At 43.9% G+C, this 20,490-nt stretch overlaps 1 protein-coding gene across 7 annotated transcripts in view; it reads right to left on the bottom strand.

Annotated features, from left to right (window-relative positions):
• Window positions 1-20,490, bottom strand: part of LOC133650613 (seizure protein 6-like) — a 322,692-nt gene that overhangs the window by 38,793 nt on the left and 263,409 nt on the right. For all 7 annotated transcript variants that reach the window (XR_009826259.1, XR_009826260.1, XM_062048070.1 and 4 more), the window contains exon 9: window positions 14,574-14,712. Coding sequence is in view for 5 of the 7 variants with exons in the window: in XM_062048070.1 (XP_061904054.1) it covers window positions 14,574-14,712 (139 nt within the window). In the remaining 2 variants the exon portion in view is untranslated. The remainder of the gene's footprint in view (window positions 1-14,573; window positions 14,713-20,490) is intronic.

The following is a 20,490-nucleotide window of genomic DNA, read 5'->3' as shown; positions in this document are numbered from 1 at the left end:
TGAACCGGAAGTATATTGTGTTTCGTCTACGATTTGTCAATAGTGTTTCTGCTTGAAAGGATTCTTCATTCATCACTCCAAGCAACGTTCAAAAGTTTCACAATATAACTAAAACAAACCACTAAACAGTTCCAAGTGTGATGTCTCTAGGAGTGTTTTCATGCAAATTAATACCTGCTATTTTAATGTAATCAAGCTAGTGTCACTAGCATTAGCAACTATGCCAACATGTTTACGAGTGTCTGTGTTAGTATTAGTGGGTTAAAATGGAATTATTTTTGTATTGTTTCAGTTTTGTAAATTCACCAAAACGTCACCGTGGAGTTCTTGAGTCTATTTAGCTCATTGAAGAGCTAGCATCTGCAGCCAGTGGGTCCATGACGATAACTTCTGTTTTGTCTGATCAGCCGTTTTGAAACAATTAAGGTATGTAAATAAACATTTACAAAATCTTTCATCTCCTCTCTGAGCTGCCACCTTACCGTGGTAGAGGAGTTTGCGTGTCCCAATGATCCTAGGAGCTATGTTGTTCGGGGGCTTTCATGCCCCCTGGTAGGGTCTCCCAAGACAAACAGGTCCTAGGTGAGGGATCAGACAAAGAGCAGCTCGAAGACTTCTATGGGAATGCATCAACAAGGACTCAGATTTCCCTCGCCCCGACGCGGGTCACTGGGGCCCCCATCTGGAGCCAGGCCCGGAGTTGGGGCACGATGGCGAGCGCCTGGTGGCCGGGCCTGTCCCCATGGGGCCCGGCCGGGCACAGCCCGAAGAGGCAACGTGGGTCCCCCCTTCAATGGGCTCACCACTCATGGGAGGGGCCATAGAGATCGGGTGCATTGTGAGCTGGGCGGCAGCCGAAGGCAGGGCACTTGGCGGTCTGATCCTCGGCTACATAAGCTAGCTCTCGGGACGTGGAACGTCACCTCGCTGGGGGGGAAGGAGCCTGAGCTAGTGCGTGAGGTAGAGAAGTTCCGGCTGGATATAGTCGGACTCACCTCGATGCACAGCAAAGGCTTTGGAACCAGTTCTCTCGAGAGGGGCTGGACTCTCTTCCACACTGGCGTTGCACACAGTGAGAGGCGACGAGCTGGGGTAGCAATTCTTGTTTCCCCCCTGCTCAATGCCTGCACGTTGGAGTTCAACCCGGTGGACGAGAGGGTAGCTTCCCTCCGCCTTTGGGTGGGGGGACGGGTCCTGACTGTTGTTTGTGCTTATGCACCAAACGGCAGTTAAGAGTACCCACCCTTTTTGGATGCACTCGAGGGAGTACTGGAAAGTGCTCCCCCGGGTGATTCCCTAGTCCTACTGAGGGACTTCAACGCTCATGTTGGCAACGACAGTGAAACCTGGAGAGGCGTGATTGGGAAGAATGGCCGCCCGGATCTGAACCCGAGTGGTGTTTTGTTATTGGACTTTTGTGCTCGTCACAGATTGTCCATAACAAACACCATGTTCAAACATAAGGGTGTCCATATGTGCACTTGGCACCAGGATCGCAGTTCCATGATCGACTTTGTAGTTGTGTCATCGGATTTGCGGCCTCATGTTTTGGACACTCGGGTGAAGAGAGGGGCGGAGCTTTCTACCGATCACCACCTGGTGGTGAGTTGGCTGCGATGGTGGGGGGGGATGCCGGACAGACCTGGCAGGCCCAAACGCATTGTGAGGGTCTGCTGGGAACGTCTGGCAGAGTCTCCTGTCAGAGAGAGTTTCAATTCCCACCTCCGGAAGAACTTTGAACATGTCACGAGGGAGGTGCTGGACATTGAGTCCGAGTGGACCATGTTCCGCGCCTCTATTGTCGAGGTGACTGATTGGAGCTGTGGTCACAAGGTAGTTGGTGCCTGTCGTGGCGGTAATCCCAGAACCCGTTGGTGGACACCAGCGGTAAGGGATGCCGTCAAGCTGAAGAGGGAGTCCTATCGGGTTCTTTTGGCTCATAGGACTCCGGAGGCAGCGGACAGGTACCGACAGGCTAAGCTGTGTGCGGCTTCGGCGCACACAGCGGTGTGAGGCAAAAACTCGGACATGGGAGGAGTTCGGGGAAGCCATGGAAAATGACTTCCGGACGGCTTCGAAGCGATTCTGGACCACCATCCGCCGCCTCAGGAAAGGGAAGCAGTGCACTGTCAACACCGTGTATGGTGCGGATGGTGTTCTGCTGACCTCGACTGCGGATGTTGTGGATCGGTGGAGGGAATACTTCGAAGACCTCCTCAATCCCACCAACACGTCTTCCTATGAGGAAGCAGTGCCTGGGGAATCTGTGGTGGGCTATCCCATTTCTGGGGCTGAGGTTGCTGAGGTAGTTAAAAAGCTACTCGGTGGCAGGGCCCCGGGGGTGGATGAGATCCGCCCGGAGTTCCTTAAGGCTCTGGATGCTGTAGGGCTGTCTTGGTTGACAAGACTCTGCAGCATCGTGTGGACATCGGGGGCGGTACCTCTGGATTGGCAGACCGGGGTGGTGGTTCCTCTCTTTAAGAAGGGGAACCGGAGGGTGTGTTCCAACTATCGTGGGATCACACTCCTCAGCCTTCCCGGTAAGGTTTATTCAGGTGTACTGGAGAGGAGGTTACGCCGGATAGTCGAACCTCGAATTCAGGAGGAACAGTGTGGTTTTCGTCCTGGTCGTGGAACTGTGTACCAGCTCTATACTCTCGGCAGGGTCCTTGAGGGTGCATGGGAGTTTGCCCAACCAGTCTACATGTGCTTTGTGGACTTGGAAAAGGCATTCGACCGTGTCCCTCTGGAAGTCCTGTGGAGAGTGCTCAGAGAGTATGGGGTATCGGACTGTCTGGTTGTGGCGGTCTGCTCCCTGTACGATCAGTGTCAGAGCTTGGTCCGCATTGCCGGCAGTAAGTCGGACACGTTTCCAGTGAGGGTTGGACTCCACCAAGGCTGCCCTTTGTCACAGATTCTGTTCATAACTTTTATGGACAGAATTTGAGGCGCAGTCAAGGCGTTGAGGGGATCCAGTTTGGTGGCTGCAGGATTAGGTCTCTGCTTTTTGCAGATGATGTGGTCCTGATGGCTTCATCTGGCCAGGATCTTCAGCTCTCACTGGATCGATTCGCAGCCGAGTGTGAAGCGACTGGGATGAGAATCAGCACTTCCAAGTACGAGTCCATGGTTCTCGCCTGGAAAAGGGTGGAATGCCATCTCCGGGTTGGGGAGGAGACCCTGCCCCAAGTGGAGGAGTTCAAGTACTTAGGAGTCTTGTTCACGAGTGAGGGAAGAGTGGATCGTGAGATCGACAGGCGGATCGGTGCGGCGTCTTCAGTAATGCGGACGCTGTATCGGTCCGTAGTGGTGAAGAAGGAGCTGAGCCGGAAGGCACAGCTCTCAATTTACCGGTCGATCTACGTTCCCATCCTCACCTATGGTCATGAGCTTTGGGTTATGACTGAAAGGACAAGATCACGGGTACAAGCGGCCGAAATGAGTTTCCTCTGCCGGGTGGCGGGGCTCTCCCTTAGAGATAGGGTGAGAAGCTCTGCCATCCGGGGGGAGCTCAAAGTAAAGCCGCTGCTCCTCCACATCGAGAGGAGCCAGATGAGGTGGTTCGGGCATCTGGTCAGGATGCCACCCGAACGCCTCCCTACGGAGGTGTTTAGGGCACGTCCAACCAGTAGGAGGCCACGGGGAAGACCCAGGACACGTTGGGAAGACTATGTCTCCCTGCTTAGGCTGCTGCACCCGCGACCCGACCTCGGATAAGCGGAAGAAGATGGATGGATGTATGGAATCTTTCATACTCATATATATCTGTGACTTATGGTCCGGTGCGGCTAATATATGAAAAAATATTTTTTTCTTTTAAAAATTTGGTGGGTACGGCTTAAATAACGGTGCGCTCTATAGCCCCGAAAGTACAGTATGTTTCCTAGCGGCTTGTCAGTTGTTTGACTTCTGACGTTACATTCAAATTAGCATCATACCAATTCTGCTGAGACACTTTTTTTCATCGGTCACAGCTGCATCGCCCCGGGTCACCACTCTGTAGGTGTGTGTGTATGTGTGTGTGTGTGTGTGTGTGTGTGTGTGTGTGTGTGTGTATGTGTGTGTGTGTGTGTGTGTGTGTGTGTGTGTGTGTGTGTGTGCGTGTGTGTGTGTGTGTGTGTGTGTGTGAGTGACGGCAACAAAAGTCATTTGGTGCCACCTGATGGTTTGCATTTATAAATCTTAAGATCACAAATAACTATTTGTTTGAATAAACTACTTGTTTTATATTTTTGAAATGTTGCTGTTATTGTTGCTTTTTCTTTACAAGACACCGGTCAATACAATTTATTGCACAAAAAAGAAACACTGCTGCCTTTCATCTGCCCAAACATTTTAGTCGGATATTTGACAAAAGTAACAAAGGTAAAGAGCGTCTATAAACGTTCCTTCTGTTGGGCCTCTTAAATTGGCACCAAAATACTTCTAAGTCCGACCAAACATGCGCCTTGCTTTGGTTTTACACTTCTCCAACAACACGGACACAAGCGAGGAGGATCAGTCAAGACTTACCGCCCATCAATGGATACAAACTACGAGAAAAAAACTGGCCTCTTGACAGCAACATGGCATTGACTTGACTGTCACGCCTCCAGGTTCATTTCATGTTCTCCCTTCTACTAAATAGCAATTTTCTCTCACAAGGGGAAAAGCTAGCTTCTAAAATACTTTCATTCTATCTCCAATGTTGTGCTTTTGCTCGAAAAAGAAAATGTGTTTGCTTGTTTGGCATAACAGTGGCATCAGGTCTCAATACTTTCCACATGCCTTTTAAACCCGTCAAGTCGAAAACACTTAACATCATCTAGAACACTTAGAATCTAAATAGCTTTCAGTGTCATGCGTTTAATAGACAAAGCTGTAATTTCTTCTCATATTTGACATCCAAATGCAACTCCAGCAGCTTGCAAGTAAGGGTGTAATGGTGACAACCTCCACTAGAGGGCTCTCTAAACTCAATACTGTATGTAATGTAATCAAAAACTCTCAACAGATTTCCCATTGTGTAATATTGTACAACATTTTCTTAAACCCTCAACTGCTGTGTGGTGCAGGTGGAGATATCAGCTGCAAGCTCTCTCTGCCGCCATGCTAATTAGCCAGGAGCCAGCCCTCCTGTTTGGCCTAAATTAATCAGTCCTCATTATGCACGCCGCTCCTCTGTCATTTCCAGCACAGGCACAGTGATGAATGATAATATGGAAAATGTTCTCATTAATGTGGGGGAAGTGTTGGCACACCTTTTTTCTCTCTCTTTTTAATGAGACTGCACTCATCCACAAGAGCCTTTTGTCACGTCAATATGTGTGACAGGAGTAAACAAACAGATTATTTGACACAAAATGTAACCCTCTAATTTTAACCCATTGTAAAGATAAGCAGAGGCTGCAAAGGTCTTGCATGGCCAACCTTGAGAGAAACCACAGCTGGCTAAACCGCCACTTCGAGGGCACATTTTGATGAGGCTGCATCAAAACATCAGAAGGACATCTTGTAAAAGGCACTTATACATTGAAAAACCCAACTTGTTCCCTTTTAAACCTCCCCCCCTTCAAGATGAACTGGTTGACTAAATATCATCTCATATAAATGATAGTATTACATGACCCCTCTAATCATGAAAAAACAATGGCATTTGATTGTTTACATTTGATTATTAGCACACCCTCCCCGGATTGCTAATAATAAAATGTAAACAATCAAATGCAGATACTTTTTCTTTTTCTTATGCCTTCTGATATCTCTCTCTCTCTCTCTCTCTCTCTCTCTCTCTCTCTCTCTCTCTCTCTCTCTCTCTCTCTCTCTCTCTCTCTCTCTCTCTCTCTATGTCCACTACTTGATGTCCATACCCCCCCCCCCCCCTCCACACCCCTGATTGTAAATAATGTAAATAATTCAATGTGATTATCTTGTGTGATGACTGTATTATGATGATAGTATATATGATAGTATACATCTGTATCATGAATCAATTTAAGTGGACCCCGACTTAAACAAGTTGAAAAACTTATTCGGGTGTAACCATTTAGTGGTCAATTGTACGGAATATGTACTTCACTGTGCAACCTACTAATAAAAGTCTCAATCAATCAATCAATCAATCACTTATTAAAAAAAAAGATGTCTATAGGTAAAATTCCCCCACAAATAGACACAGTTGTGATTTAAGGCTTATTTTCTAACCTTTTCCAGCACATTGTGGAACGTCCACTTTTAGCTCCAAATTGTGGGCGGGCCTACAGAAGACTGGAAGCAGTTTCATATTGCGTAGTATGTTTTTGGTAGCATCTTCTTCCCAAAACATGTTATTTTTGCACATAATTTGAATGAATTAAAAAATATGTCTGCCACATGCATTGTTACACGATGAAGAAAATGTAAAAGACTGCGAAAAAAATGAAGGAAAGAAGAGCAGACGCGGTGATCAAAACGAGAGAAAACTACTGGTTGTTTTAAAGAAATGCTGAAAGAGCATTGGTGAAACACAGGCGTATGGCGTCTATGGAAGAGGAGATGGAAAAGCAGAAAGTCTGGAAGTGGATATTCTTTTGTATTCATTTTTGCTCATTTTGTTAACCATATCAGTTCAGAAGTAATCATAGGCCAAAAACATGCAATTACGTGATCAATATAATAGTTTTGCATTTACATATGCATATATATATATATATATATATATTAGGGGTGTGGGAAAAAATCGATTCGAATTCGAATCGCGATTCTCACGTTGTGCGATTCAGAATCGATTCTCATTTTTAAAAAATCGATTTTTTTTTTAAAATTTGTTTATTTATTTAAATGTTTTATTTTTTTATTTTTATTAATCAATCCAACAAAACAATACACAGCAATACCATAACAATGCAATCCAATTCCAAAACCAAACCCGACCCAGCAACACTCAGAACTGCAATAAACAGAACAAGTGAGAGGAGACACAAACACGACACAGAACAAACCAAAAGAATGAAAATGAATATTATCAACAACAGTATCAATATTAGTTACAATTTCAACATAGCAGTGATTAAAAATCCCTCATTGACATCATCATTAGACATTTATAAAAAAATTAAAAAAATAACAATAGTGTCACAGTGGCTTACACTTGCATTGCATCTCATAAGCTTGACAACACACTATGTCCAATATTTTCACAAAGATAAAATAAGTCATATTTTTGGTTCTTTTAATAGTTAAAACAAATGTACATTATTGCAATCAGTTGATAAAACATTGTCCTTTACAATTATAAAAGCTTTTTACAAAAATCTACTACTCTGCTTGTATGTCAGCAGACTGGGGTGGATCCTGCTGAAATCCTATGTATTGAATGAATAGAGAATCCTTTTGAATCGGGAAAAAATCGTTTTTGAATCGGAAATCGTGTTGAATTGAAAAAAAAATCGATTTTAAATCGAATCGTGACCCCAAGAATCGATATTGAATCGAATCGTGGGACACCCAAAGATTCACAGCCCTAATATATATATATATATATATATATACACATAATCACTCCCCTTTATAGTTTCCTGTCACCCAGCAGTAGTTGCTGGGTCAATGTGAGGGGGTAGTGCATCTGCCTCACAATACGAAGATCCTGAGTAGTTCTGAGTTCAATCCCGGGCTCGGGATCTTTCTGTGTGGAGTTTGCATGTTCTCCCTGTGACTGCATGGGTTCCCTCCGGGTACTCCGGCTTCCTCCCACCTCCAAAGACATGCACCTGGGGATAGGTTGATTGGCAACACTAAATTGGCCCTAGTGTGTGAATGTGAGCAGGGGTGCCGAAAAGGGGGGGAGGGGGGGTAACGGAGACGGATATTCTAGGGGCCCATGATGGAGGGGGGCCCAGAGAGGCTCCTAAAGATGATGAAATTATAATGTTGCCGCTGTGTTGGGGGCCCTGTAAAGATTATTTTCATTGGGCCCAAAATCCCTAGCGGCGCCCCTGAATGTGAGTGTGAATGTTGTCTGTCTATCTGTGTTGGCTCTGCGATGAGGTGGCGACTTTGCCAGGGTGTACCCCGCTTTCCGCCCGATTGTAGCTGAGATAGGCTCCAGCGACCACCCACCACCCCAAAAGGGACAAGCGGTAGAAAATGGATGGATGGATGTTTTTTCTCCTCGCTGTAGTGTTTTTGTACACGCTAGCATTCCTCGTTTTTCACCCTTGGTGACATTTTGTGTTTTGTTTAGCTCCACGCTTGCTAGCGTCCTCAGTTTTGTATTTTTGTTCTGCGTTTAATTTATTTAAAAAAACGTCATCTTACCTCCACGCTACTCCTGCTTGTCTGCTGCTATTGGAAGGAACGCTACCAGCGCAGCTATGCGCCCTCGAAGACGTAAAAAACTGCATCCATTAAAAGAGGGGTGGGGGTTAGTTATGAAGAGCCAATCAGATAGACTTAGACTTAGACTTAGACAAACTTTAATGATCCACAAGGGAAATTGTTCAAAGATGCTTTTCCTTGCAAGATGAGGAAGTCACCCCAAAAACCAAAATGTGAGGATTTAACATGTTCCACATTGTAATATCTGTACACCTGGGAAAAAGTGAAGAGGACACAATTCCTTTTTACTGCTATGATGCCATCAGTAGGTGACATTGACACAACTGTAAGTTAAATCTGTTATTTGCTGCTTTCGTTGTTGTGACAACAATTGATTCCCGCCGCCGCGCCGCGGGAGTGCGTACCGGTTTGGGGCTTTGTCTGTCCTCAACTGATTACATGTAAGACAAACACTTATACCCGTGGTTATTGTAAAAATGTGTGTTTTAAATAAGTTAAAAGTTATTGTGCTAAAACCTCTTTCTTGTTTAGAAGCTACACTCAACATTAACTGTTCCTTGTTCATGCACATAGTAAATATTAATAAAGTATATGGATACGTTTATTCAAGAGAGTTACATACCGTATATTACCAAATAAACGCCCTTGTGCAAATAACCGCCCACGTCCTAATAGCCGCCCGGGCTCTGACCCCATTTTGTGAATTAACCGCCTCTTCCTAATAACCGCCCATGTCCAAATAGCCGCCCATGGGCTGTTATTTGCATAATTTAGATTAAAATCATATTGATTTCATTAAGCCCAATTTATAAGCTAAAAGGAAAAGCAAAGGTGCAGTATTTCTGGTAATTACGGTAACAGCAGACGTTACGTGGGGATTCTGGGTAATCAACATATTGCAATGGGTCACCGCATATAGCGTAACACACACTCAACGACAACAACAAACCCACGAGGAAAAGTTTCAACATGGCAAGCAACAGTAGCAGTGAGTTGAATGAACAGGATACCGGTACACCACAACTGATGGACGGGAATACTTTAAGGGGGAAGAAGAACAGAAAGTTTGACTTTAAGTTCAAGCTAGCGGTTGTGAAGTATGCGGAGCAGAATTCTGGTTTGGCAGCGGCCAGGCAGTTTAACGTTGACCCAAAACGTGTATGAGAATGGAAACAAAAAAAGGGAGAACTACTATCTCAGTCGGCAATCGATGGAAAACGGGCTCGCGATGCTAATTTGTGTCAGTGGATACATCACGTATGCTGCTTTATTTAAAACTCGGAGTACTGTAGCCTTTATTTTATTTAAGTGACAGTATTATTGTTCTGTTTTGATGGTGGGTTTTATACTTGAGTACTTGGTACCATAATTTTATTTTTCCCGGTAGGCTGCTTTATTTAAAAAAGTTTATTTATTTTTAGTATTGGTATTCTATTTGACAATTGTTGCACTACTGCCATGTTGAGGCCTTGTTGATCTCTTGTCTTTTAATAGCCTACCTCAAGTTGATCTCTTGTTTTTTTGTTTGTTTACAATAGCTTTTACATTTAAAGTTTTTTGTACGAAAAAAAAAATACTGGACAGTAACCCTTGTACCGTAACCAAATAATGGCCTGGTGCAGGCTGGTGCAAAAATAAATAAAAACCTTGTGCAAATAACCACCCATGTCCTAATAGCCGCCCGGGGTCTGACCCCATTTTGTGAAATAAACGCCCGGGCTACTATTTGGTAATATACGGTATATAATAATGAAGTACAAACCGTACTGTTTATGTTCTGAGGTACCCTTTAAAAAGCTGAAATCAACCCCAAACGACAACTTAGTGATTTAAAATAATATTTTTGATATTGACACATCTCATCTGTACATCTCCTAAGGTTATTTTAATAATGTATGCACAGATGACATGCGTCAATATCAAAATATTACTTTGAATCCCTTTTTGGCAACCAAGAATACATGAACTTAATGAATACATCCAAAAATGTTCTTAATATTTATTATGTGCTTACAAAGAGCAGTTAATATTGTATGTTGCTTTTAAACAAGAAATTGGTTTTAGCACATCAACATCGAAATAACAACAATCCTTTACAATCCCATTAATACCATCGAAATGGCCAATTGTTTCATTTCTTCGGACACGATAAAGATTTATATAATTTCAAACACATATCCTTACGATAACCATGAATATAAAGTGTTTGTTTTACACGTAGTAATCGGTTTTTCCACAGACGAAGCCCCTGCAGTGCAGCTTTAACAAGCGTGCGTGCTCCCGCGGCGGAAAACTATTTTTGGCAGTGGTCTCTGAAAAAATGTAATGCCTCTTTTTTTTCTGCAGCCGGGTCTGCTGGTACCATATTTGGAGATACTGTAGTTGTGTTGTTGTTTTGTCCCATTTTTGTTCGACAATTTACCCCATATTTTTTCTTCTTTCTATCTTCTCCTGATGCGCCAAACAGTAATTATATTTTTGTAAAGTTAATCTGTACAGCAAATACAGGCTAGGCATCTTATCCCCCCTTGAAATGGAAGGGGGTTCCTTACATCTGCGCTCCCTTCTCAAGGTGTCTTCCTATATCTCAACTAAGGTCTTTGGAGTTTTTCCTTGCCAAAATGTGGGTTTAGATCAGGGGATTTCGTTGTGAGTTTGTGGAGCCCTTTGACAAAGCTGTGATTAAGGGCTTTATAAATAAGCTTTGATTGATGGTATGATTGAGCTACATCACAGGTGTCAAACTCAACTGTAAAAATGACAATGATTTTGCGGTTTTGCAGTTGCCAGAACTTTACAGTAAAACAGATAATACTGTTTTTCCATTTACAGTAATACACAGTAAAAACATCAACGTAAGATTATATGGTAAAAAAAATATGGCAGCCGAGTCACCACAATGTTGCCTTAAAAAAACTGTCATTCCGTTTTTTCTTTACAGTAATACACTGTAAAAACAACAACCATACATTTTTCTGTAAAAAACTGATAACTCAGTTGCCAGAATCTTGCTGTAATAAAACAGTGGTACCGTTTTTTCTAGTTTACAGTAATATGCTATAAAAACCACGGTAGTATTTATGGTAATATCCTAGAAACTAAACTGACAGTTGTTTTTTTTTAAATAGATGTAAAAAATATATAATAATAAAATACATAATCATTCTAATAATAGATTTTCTAGAAATGGATTATACTTCCAGAAAACCAAAAATTCTAGACACTCAAAGCGCTTCACAAAGTACTGCGAACTCATCTTTTATTCAGCCCACATTCACACGTTGATGGTGGTAAGCTATATTTATAGCCACAGCTGGCCTGGATTAGACTGACGGGAGCGTGGCTGCTAATTTGCGTCTATACGGCTCCTCTAACCGCCACCAAACATTCATTAACATTCTAATACCAGCGTGAGCAGCAGTGTTGTTTTTGACAACCATCTTACATTTAGTCTTAGTCTTAGTCTTTTGGACTAAAATGCTTATTAGTTTTAGTCACATTTTAGTCACTTTTATATGTGATAGTTTTAGTCCAGTTTTAGTCGACGGAAACTCAAAAGGGTTTTAGTCTAGTTTTAGTCGATGAAAAGTCAAAAAGGTTTTAGTCCAGTTTTAGTCCAAAAAAAAAGAATAAAAAGTATAATATAAGTATATAAGTATAGTCTTTTAACAAATATATTTAGGTCAATAAGTATTGGAGATTGCTGTTGGGCAGTGTCACACATAAGTTGTGAAAATAGCAGCAGATCTATAAGTTCAACCCATTGTAAGCTTGCAGATCTGCTATTTTCACAAATAATAACAATAAAGGAATGGTTTTAGACATATAAGGTTTCCACCCAACAGCAAATTTCTGATCCAAGGATTGTGTATTACACACAGATAAAGTGGTAACAGTGGAATCAAAGTTCATTACTCCAAAAAAGCCAAAAAACAAAAACATTCTACTTCAGCAATTGTGGCTTTATTTCTCAGAATGTGTTAAAGTACAATGAACATAAACATGCCCAAAATAACAGTGATGGATGAGGAACACATATGCTCAACTTGGCCCTGTCTGCCAGTGCAATTACAACCGATATCATACAACCCCACTCTCTTTAATTTGTGCAAACCATGTAATAAAATAATCAATTAATTCCTGATTCCTTAATGGGGCTGCACAACGTCACTTGTGGCTTTTAGGCTAAAGCTAGCAGACTCTACGTATAACAGTAACTCGACCTGTTTAACTTATCAAGTTACGTGCTGACAGAACGTACTCACAAAGAGATAACCACACCGTCATTGAATGTAAACATGGCTAAACATGCTGCTAAAGTAACACACACATAATGAATTGACGTTAGCGTAACAAAAGCTTACTTTAGCCTGAAGTTAGCAGCCCATTTGCGCCAGGAGTATGTGGAAAATGTACTAATGTATTAGCTTACTATGACATTTATCGATTATGTTAACAGCATTTGTAACTTACCTTCGAAAAAATATCCTTGTGGCGAGCCTTACTTAAGGTGCCGCTTAAGGTTCGTCGTATTTTTTCCGCATATTTTGTGGCCACATTTGTCACCGTCTTCCTTCACAATACACTCTGTTTTATTTTCTGCTGGGTTTTATTTAAAATAAACCCATATGTCGTCTCTACGTTTGCGACCACCGAGCCCCTGTGTTGAAACTGCCGCCGCCATCACGATCCATTGCCTGATGAGTAACAACAGTCTGACGTGTTGAGCACGTTGTGCGCTGCACGCCAGTTGGTGGGCGTGGTTTTAATTGACACACACAATAATCAGAAATGTCATGCATTTTAAACGTCTGACAGATTACCCACTAACATTTTCGTCCGTTCTCGTCTCGTCAACGAAAACTCACACACTTCTTGTCATGTTTTCGTCATCAGAGAGACATGTTTATCTCGTCATCGTCTCGTTATCGTCATGAAAAAAAGTGGCGCCAACGAACTGATTTCGTCATCGTCATCGTTGACGAAAACAACACTGGTGAGCAGCACTAGGCAATTGTTTAATAATATCATAAGCAGAATCCCTATACATTTATGTTGATACATTATTCACTGTTACAAGCGGCATCAACAGTCTTACTGACCCATGTGGCTGGACAGGATAGGTTAAAAAAAAGAAAAAACTAAGAAAGCTTACTTAATTTACACTAAGAAATGTTAATTTTGTGACGTGTATACTTCTGTTGTGATAGTTCATGTGTAGCGGTAGTTAATGATACTCAGTGACACACTTGCCAAATTTGAGAGAAGTCAAATTTGGACAAAATAAACACTTCTGGTACCTTTTTGCCTTTTGTAGTCAGTTTGTAAAAGGTTAACCTAACGTTAACCATAGCTCAATCCTAACTCAACTAATGTGCAGTACCCGGTGGGAATTTACACACGCAAGGGGGAGAACGTGCTAACCACATTCTTTATAAAATTTTTGCAAGACTATATGGATAAAGTCTACACAATGTGGAAGTGTTCCTAAATGCACAAACAACAACCAAGACCGATAATAAACAAAAGCCTCTCCTACAGATTGTCTGCCATTTTTCTACAGCCTCCGGCAGCTTTCATGCCGGTTTCAATTCGACCTCACAGTGCCCTCTTGTGTGCAAGTGCTTCAGGCAATAACACCATCACTTATACAATATCTTTGCCATATTTGGCAAAAAAAATGATTCTGACAAACCACCTATTTTTCATCCTTCTTTGGAGTGCCAGAAAAAATTTAAGTGTTGTCCAAAGTGCTCTTTAAGCACTTGAAGTGGAAACTTAACGCAGGGAGACTGTTTCTGTTGGAGGGGACGTTAGTGTAAGAGTAATAGGTGAAGGAGAATCAATGTGTGCGTGTCTAATGTTGACATCTGTGTGCATGTGTGTTGAGTTCCAGTTGGGAGGGCTGGATAAGTGGCTCAGGGTAGTTCACTGCCAGAGCATATTCATTTCAAAGCCAACTGTGAGACTCACCAGGGAAGTGAGAGTGGGGAGGCTTACTGGCTAATCTGGTCAGAGAGCGAGCTGGAAGCATGGCGGAATGCGTAATGCATGCAGAGGCTGAAAAAAGTCTAATTAGCGGCTGCAACTACAGAAACACTTCCCCAAATGCCTGTCATGGTGTGTCGATGTGAGTGAGGGTGGAAGGAAGAACACCGAAGCGGAAGAGATCGCATGTGTCTGTGTCTGAAGACGCTGTGTCTAATGTCTGGAGGTCGACGTGGCCCCCGCGACCTCTGTGTGACTTTTTGTTCGTACACCTGAGTGCAGCCTCTTACACTTGGATATCGAGCATGATCCTCTTGTCCTCTTCCACATGGACGCCCCAGATGCAGTCCTGGCCCTTGTCGTAGGCCTCCGGCCAGTTAGGAGACAACACCACACCGGCAGAGTCTGTGATCTCCCCGCTGCAAACAGCTGCAACACAAAGACACACCCACAAAATCATATAAAACCATATGATATAAAACATACTAAAAGAATGCCAACTCAAGAAGTAGACTTTCCCAATAGAGACAATATATGATATTAATGATACAAATTTGGATCGCGATAGTGTTTCTAATCGTGTGATAATGCAAGTTGCGACAGATTCTATCTGTGTTCCACAAATTTGACAGCGACAAGCGAAGTAATGCATCCTTGACGCAATTTAGTGTCCTTGATAGCGAAAGGGCAGCTAATGTCCCTCCAGTGCAGCTTCTAACTTGTTAATCCTTGCCTCCATGGCAGCAGATAAACTGCGATTCTCACTAATATTATGATTGCTGGAGGACGAGGAATAGCTATTAACATGCTATATTAACCATCATAGGAAGATACAAAAATAACATAGCTAACCTCGAAGCTGGAGCTTTTGAACGTAAACAGGGGTGAGCGGATCGATACAAATATTAACAATAACGATACCAGGTAAAGTATCAGTACATACCGTATTTTCCGCACTATGAGGCACACCGGATTATAAGGCGCACCTTCAATGAATGGCATATTTCAAAACTTTGTTCATATATAAGGCGCACCAGATTATAAGGCGCACCTATGCATCCATCAGATGGAGCTGCGCTAAAGGGATCGTCAACAAAACAGTCAGGTCAGTCAAACTTTATTAATAGATTACAAACCAGCGTTCTGACAACTCTGTTCACTCCCAAAATGAATAAACAGCTGTTTTATTATTTTCCCCGAGGTAAAGTCAGTGACGTGGTGTTTTGTTTATCTTTTAACAACAGCAAGGTATAACATGTAGTGCAACATTTATATCACATAGTGGAGGGGAACTTTTCCCTGATTCAATAAACACATAACAAACAGTGATACTGTTACGGTAAATCAAACGTTAGTGCAATCACAATATAGTAACACTCGAAATAGTGCGGAGCAATAACAATATATCAATAACTCAACGTTGCTCAAACGTTAATGTCACACACAACACACAAAATAAACATGTAAATCTCACTTTATGAAGTTATTCCTCATCCACAAATCCCTCGAATTCTTCTTCTTCAGTGTCCGAATCAAACAGTTGGGCGGATACGGCATCCAACATGCCGGCTACGTCTCGTCGAAGTCGTCATTAATGGAGTCAGTGTCGCTGCTGCTCTCATTCCCGTGTTCTACTGCGTGACTGATCGTCTTAAGTTTAAACTCTGCGTCGTAAGCGTGTCTCTTAATAGGAGCCATTTTGGGGTCTTTACATAAAAACAAACAAATGGAAATCAAAACGGCACGCCTCACGCAGTCATATATCCCAGCATGCACCGTGCGCTTCTTCTTCTTCTACGGGGGCGGTTGAAAATTAAGTTGGCGGCTGCTTACTGTAGTTGCGAGACCTAAACTTTATGAAAATGAAGTTTAGGTTTGTTGTGGCTCAATATTGGTCCATATATAAGGCGCACCGGATTATAAGGCACACTGTCAGCTTTTGACAAAATTGGATGTTTTTAGGTGCGCCTTACAGTGCGGAAAATACGGTTATCGATACTACAATAATTAGACCAATATTTTTTATTACCACAAAATCATTTTGTGTTGTTTTTGTTATTGTTACATCAGGAAATAAGAGCTGATAGTTTTTGCTTTTTTCAAGATATTTTACACCATGGACTTTATCATAAATGCTAAATGCAATAAACGGGATAGAAGGAATCCTGTTAATATTGTTTGATATTGTTACACCGCCATTCTGTTTTTTTTGTCAGATTACAGTTGTGATCAAAAATGTAATAATTTTATTATACTGAACAATTTTAAATATGAACATTGCTATGACGAATACTGCCCCTGAACTACTTGATATTGGATTAACTTGGGCGGTGTGGCGAGGTTGGTAAAGCGGCCGTGCCAGCAACTTGAGTGTTCTAGGTTTGATCCCTGCTTCCGCCATCCGAGTCACTGCCGTTGTGTGCTTGGGCACGACACTTTACCCACCTGCTCCCAGTGCCACCCACACTGGTTTAAATGTGCCTAAAGATGTAGATAATGGTTTTCGCCATGTATAGCGCTTTGAGTGTCGAGAGAATATATGAATATAATTCACTTCACCTCACTAATACCCACATTTGTGGTATCAGCCAAAACTAATTTGAAGTATCCAAACAACAGAAGAATAAGTGCTTATTACATTTTAAAAGAGGTGTTGTTACGTCTTCGACGCATGGCTGCGATTGTTGTGTTCCTTCCAAGGCAGGAGACAAGCAGGAGTGTCGTGGAGGTAAGATGAAGTATTATTTTAATAAATTAAAGGCAAGACAAAAATACAAAACTGAGGACGCTAGCAAGCGTGGAGCAGAACAAAACCAAAATGTCACCAAAGGTGAAAAAACGAGGAAAGCTAGACTTTGCTACAGCGATGAGAAAAAACATGAGACGTAAATGTTGCCGACAGCAAACATTGACCCAGCAACTACTGCTGGGTGACCGCACACTATAAAGGGGAGTGATTAACCAAAACACCTGGTGAGAACACTAATTGCTAAACTAAGACAGGTGAGGAGAATCAGTGCCCATGGAAACCAACAGTAAACAGGGAAAGAGGATGCACCCAGGAAACAGACTAACACAGAAACATTACCAAAAACATACATCATGCCATGATCCGGGTAACGGATCATGACATAACCCCCCCCTTAAGGGACGGATCCCAGACGTCCCAAACTAGAAACCCCTCCCCTAAAAAAACCCCCCTCCAGAATAAGTCAAAAGTCACGGGAGGGTGGAGGGAGGTCTTGGTGGTGGGCCGCCAAGCCATGTGTCCCCGAAGCCACCGGGGACAAGTCAGGTGGCGGCGGCGAGTAGATTGTCGCCGCCATTGTCGAGGCGGGCGACCTCGGAACGGCCATGTCTGTGGCCGTTGAGGAGGCGGACGAGACTGACGCCAGAACCTCAGCAGTCTTTGAGTCCTACACCCAAGTCCTGGGCGTCGCTGCTGTTGGCGCCAAAAGCGTCCATAAAAAGTCCAGAGACGAGGAGGTGGGCGGCGCCGTGGTGTGGCCCGCCAGACACGAGGAGGTGGGCACGTCGTCGGCGAAGCAGGCGTAGAAGCCGTGGGAGGCGTGGTAGGCGAGGCAGGTGTGGAAGCCGCGGGAAGCGTCATCGCCGTGGAAACAGGAAGCATCGTCGCCGTGGAAGCAGGAGGCGTCGCCGTGGAAGCAGCAGGAGGCGTCGCCATGGAAGCAGGAGGCATCGCCATGGAAGCAGGAGGCTCGTCTGTCGGCGTGGGCGGAGCCAGAGGCGGAGCAGGCGGCTCGTCTGCCGGCGTGGGCAGAGCCATAGGCGGAGCAGGCGGCTCATCTGCCGGCGTGGGCGGAGCAGGCGGCTCGTCTGCCGGCGTGGGCGGAGCCAGAGGCGGAGCCAGAGGCGGAGCCAGAGGCGGAGCCAGAGGCGGAGCCAGAGGCGGAGCAGGCGGCTCGTCTGCCGGCGTGGGCGGAGCCAGAGGCGGAGCAGGCGGCTCGTCTGTCGGCGTGGGCGGAGGTCTCAGCTGGACTGCTGGGTGGGCCGTAGGGGGAATCATCACCTGCAGCGCGGTGAGTATACTTCCCAGCTGTCTCTCCAAAGCATCAAGGCGAGCGTCTTGGCATTCCGCCATGGCGTTGAGTCAAGCCCCGAGAACGCCAAACTGTTCCTCCAGTTGTCCAAGTTGTTTTTCCTGTTGGTTCAATGCCCTTTTTACTGGGTCGGTCTCTGCAGGGTCTCGTGTGCTTTGCAGAGCTGGAGCAGGAGGTGGAGAGGATGGTGTTTGCAGGACCACCAGGGTTGATGGTGGCGTCAGCGTGGCAGGCGTGGGAGGAGCCAGAGGAGCAGGAAGTAGGGCCGAAGCAGACAGCGCCCCCGCTGGAGGAGAGGCAGGCAGCAACCTTAGTGGAATGAGGTCTGCTTGCCCCGCTGACACGCTACCAGCACTGGCACCCCCCTCAGGAAGCAGATTCCAGATGCTAGATGGAGCTGGTGGGGGGAGCGCTTGTGTGGGTTCGGCGGGAGCAGAGGGCACGGGCGGGTGGGCTCTAGGAAGCCTGTGAGCTGGCCTTGTGCGTGAGCGCCGCTGGCGTCTTTCTGGACAATTGCCAGCAGGTGGTGTCTGAGGGGAGGAGAAGCCGCACGGGAAGAGCCTGGCAGACAACGTTGGGGGAAAAGTGTCCATTTCGCAACCCTCATACGCATGTGCCTCTGTGCCTGCCCACTGCCCGAGCCTTCGCTTACCGGGTGGCGTGGACGATGTCCGGGTGGCTTGAGAGTGGGGGAGGAAGCGGGTCTCTGCTTCCGTCAACTTCGCCATCAGCTGCCCCATGCCACCAGAGCGCCGGCCGGAAGGTCTTCTTCGGACAGCTCCGCTTCGTCTTCACTCTCCCATGGCTGGACGTCCGCTCTGAGCTCCCGGAGGATGTCTTGCTTGTCCATGTTGGACAGGAACACTTCGTCTTGCTGGGTCAATCTGTTACGTCTTCGACGCATGGCTGCGATTGTTGTGTTCCTTCCAAGGCAGGAGACAAGCAGGAGTGTCGTGGAGTTAAGATGAAGTATTATTTTAATAAATTAAAGGCAAGACAAAAATACAAAACTGAGGACGCTAGCAAGCGTGGAGCAGAACAAAACCAAAATGTCACCAAAGGTGAAAAAACGAGGAAAGCTAGACTTTGCTACAGCGATGAGAAAAAACATGAGACGTAAATGTTGCCTACAGCAAACATTGACCCAGCAACTACTGCTGGGTGACCGCACACTATGAAGGGGAGTGATTAACCAAAACACCTGGTGAGAACACTAATTGCTAAACTAAGACAGGTGAGGAGAATCAGTGCCCATGGAAACCAACAGTAAACAGGGAAAGAGGGTGCACCCAGGAAACAGACTAACACAGAAACATTACCAAAAACATACATCATGCCATGATCCGCGTAACAGATCATGACAGGTGTAGCTAGAACCATGTCACAGAAGACAGTAACCAGATATAAACAGCAAATTAGCAAGTAGATTAATAACTGTTTTGAGAAAATATTACAACTGGAAATGACGTGATATGTTACAGCACACATCAGCAGACAAATTAGGAGCCCTTGTAACTTATCATTTATATGCCAAATAATGTTAGGGCTGCAACTAACGATTAATTTGATAATCGAGTAATCTGTCGATTAATACTTTGATTAATCGATTAATAATCGGATAAAAGAGACACACTACATTTCTATCCTTTCCAGTATTTTATTGGGGAAAAAAACAGCATACTGGCACCATACTTATTTTGATTATTGTTTCTCAGCTGTTTGTACATGTTGCAGTTTATAAATAAAGGTTTATTAAAAAATATATATATATAAAATAAAAAATTAATATAATATTAATAATAATTGCCTCTGCGCATGCGCATAGCATAGATCCAATGAATCAATGACTAAATTAATCGCCAACTATTTTTATAATCGATTTTAATCGATTTAATCGATTAGTTGTTGCAGCCCTAAATAATATATTGCGATACATATACACATACTGCTTAGACCTTCCTACCTTCAAAGACCTTCTCAAAACAGACCTATTCCGATCTGCTTTTAACTGTGTCCTGTAATGTCCCGTCTTGTAAATGTCCTGTATTATTATGTATTTTACAATGTACTGCTTTTATATTTCCTGTATTTTATATTATTACTTTGAACTGTTTTATATTTAAATGTTTTAACCTGTAAAGCGTCG

The sequence above is a fragment of the Entelurus aequoreus genome, linkage group LG05 (assembly GCF_033978785.1).
Source record: "Entelurus aequoreus isolate RoL-2023_Sb linkage group LG05, RoL_Eaeq_v1.1, whole genome shotgun sequence".
NCBI lineage: Eukaryota > Metazoa > Chordata > Actinopteri > Syngnathiformes > Syngnathidae > Entelurus > Entelurus aequoreus.
The sequence above is the reverse complement of the archived record's forward strand: the minus strand, read 5'-3'. Positions and strand labels throughout refer to the sequence as shown.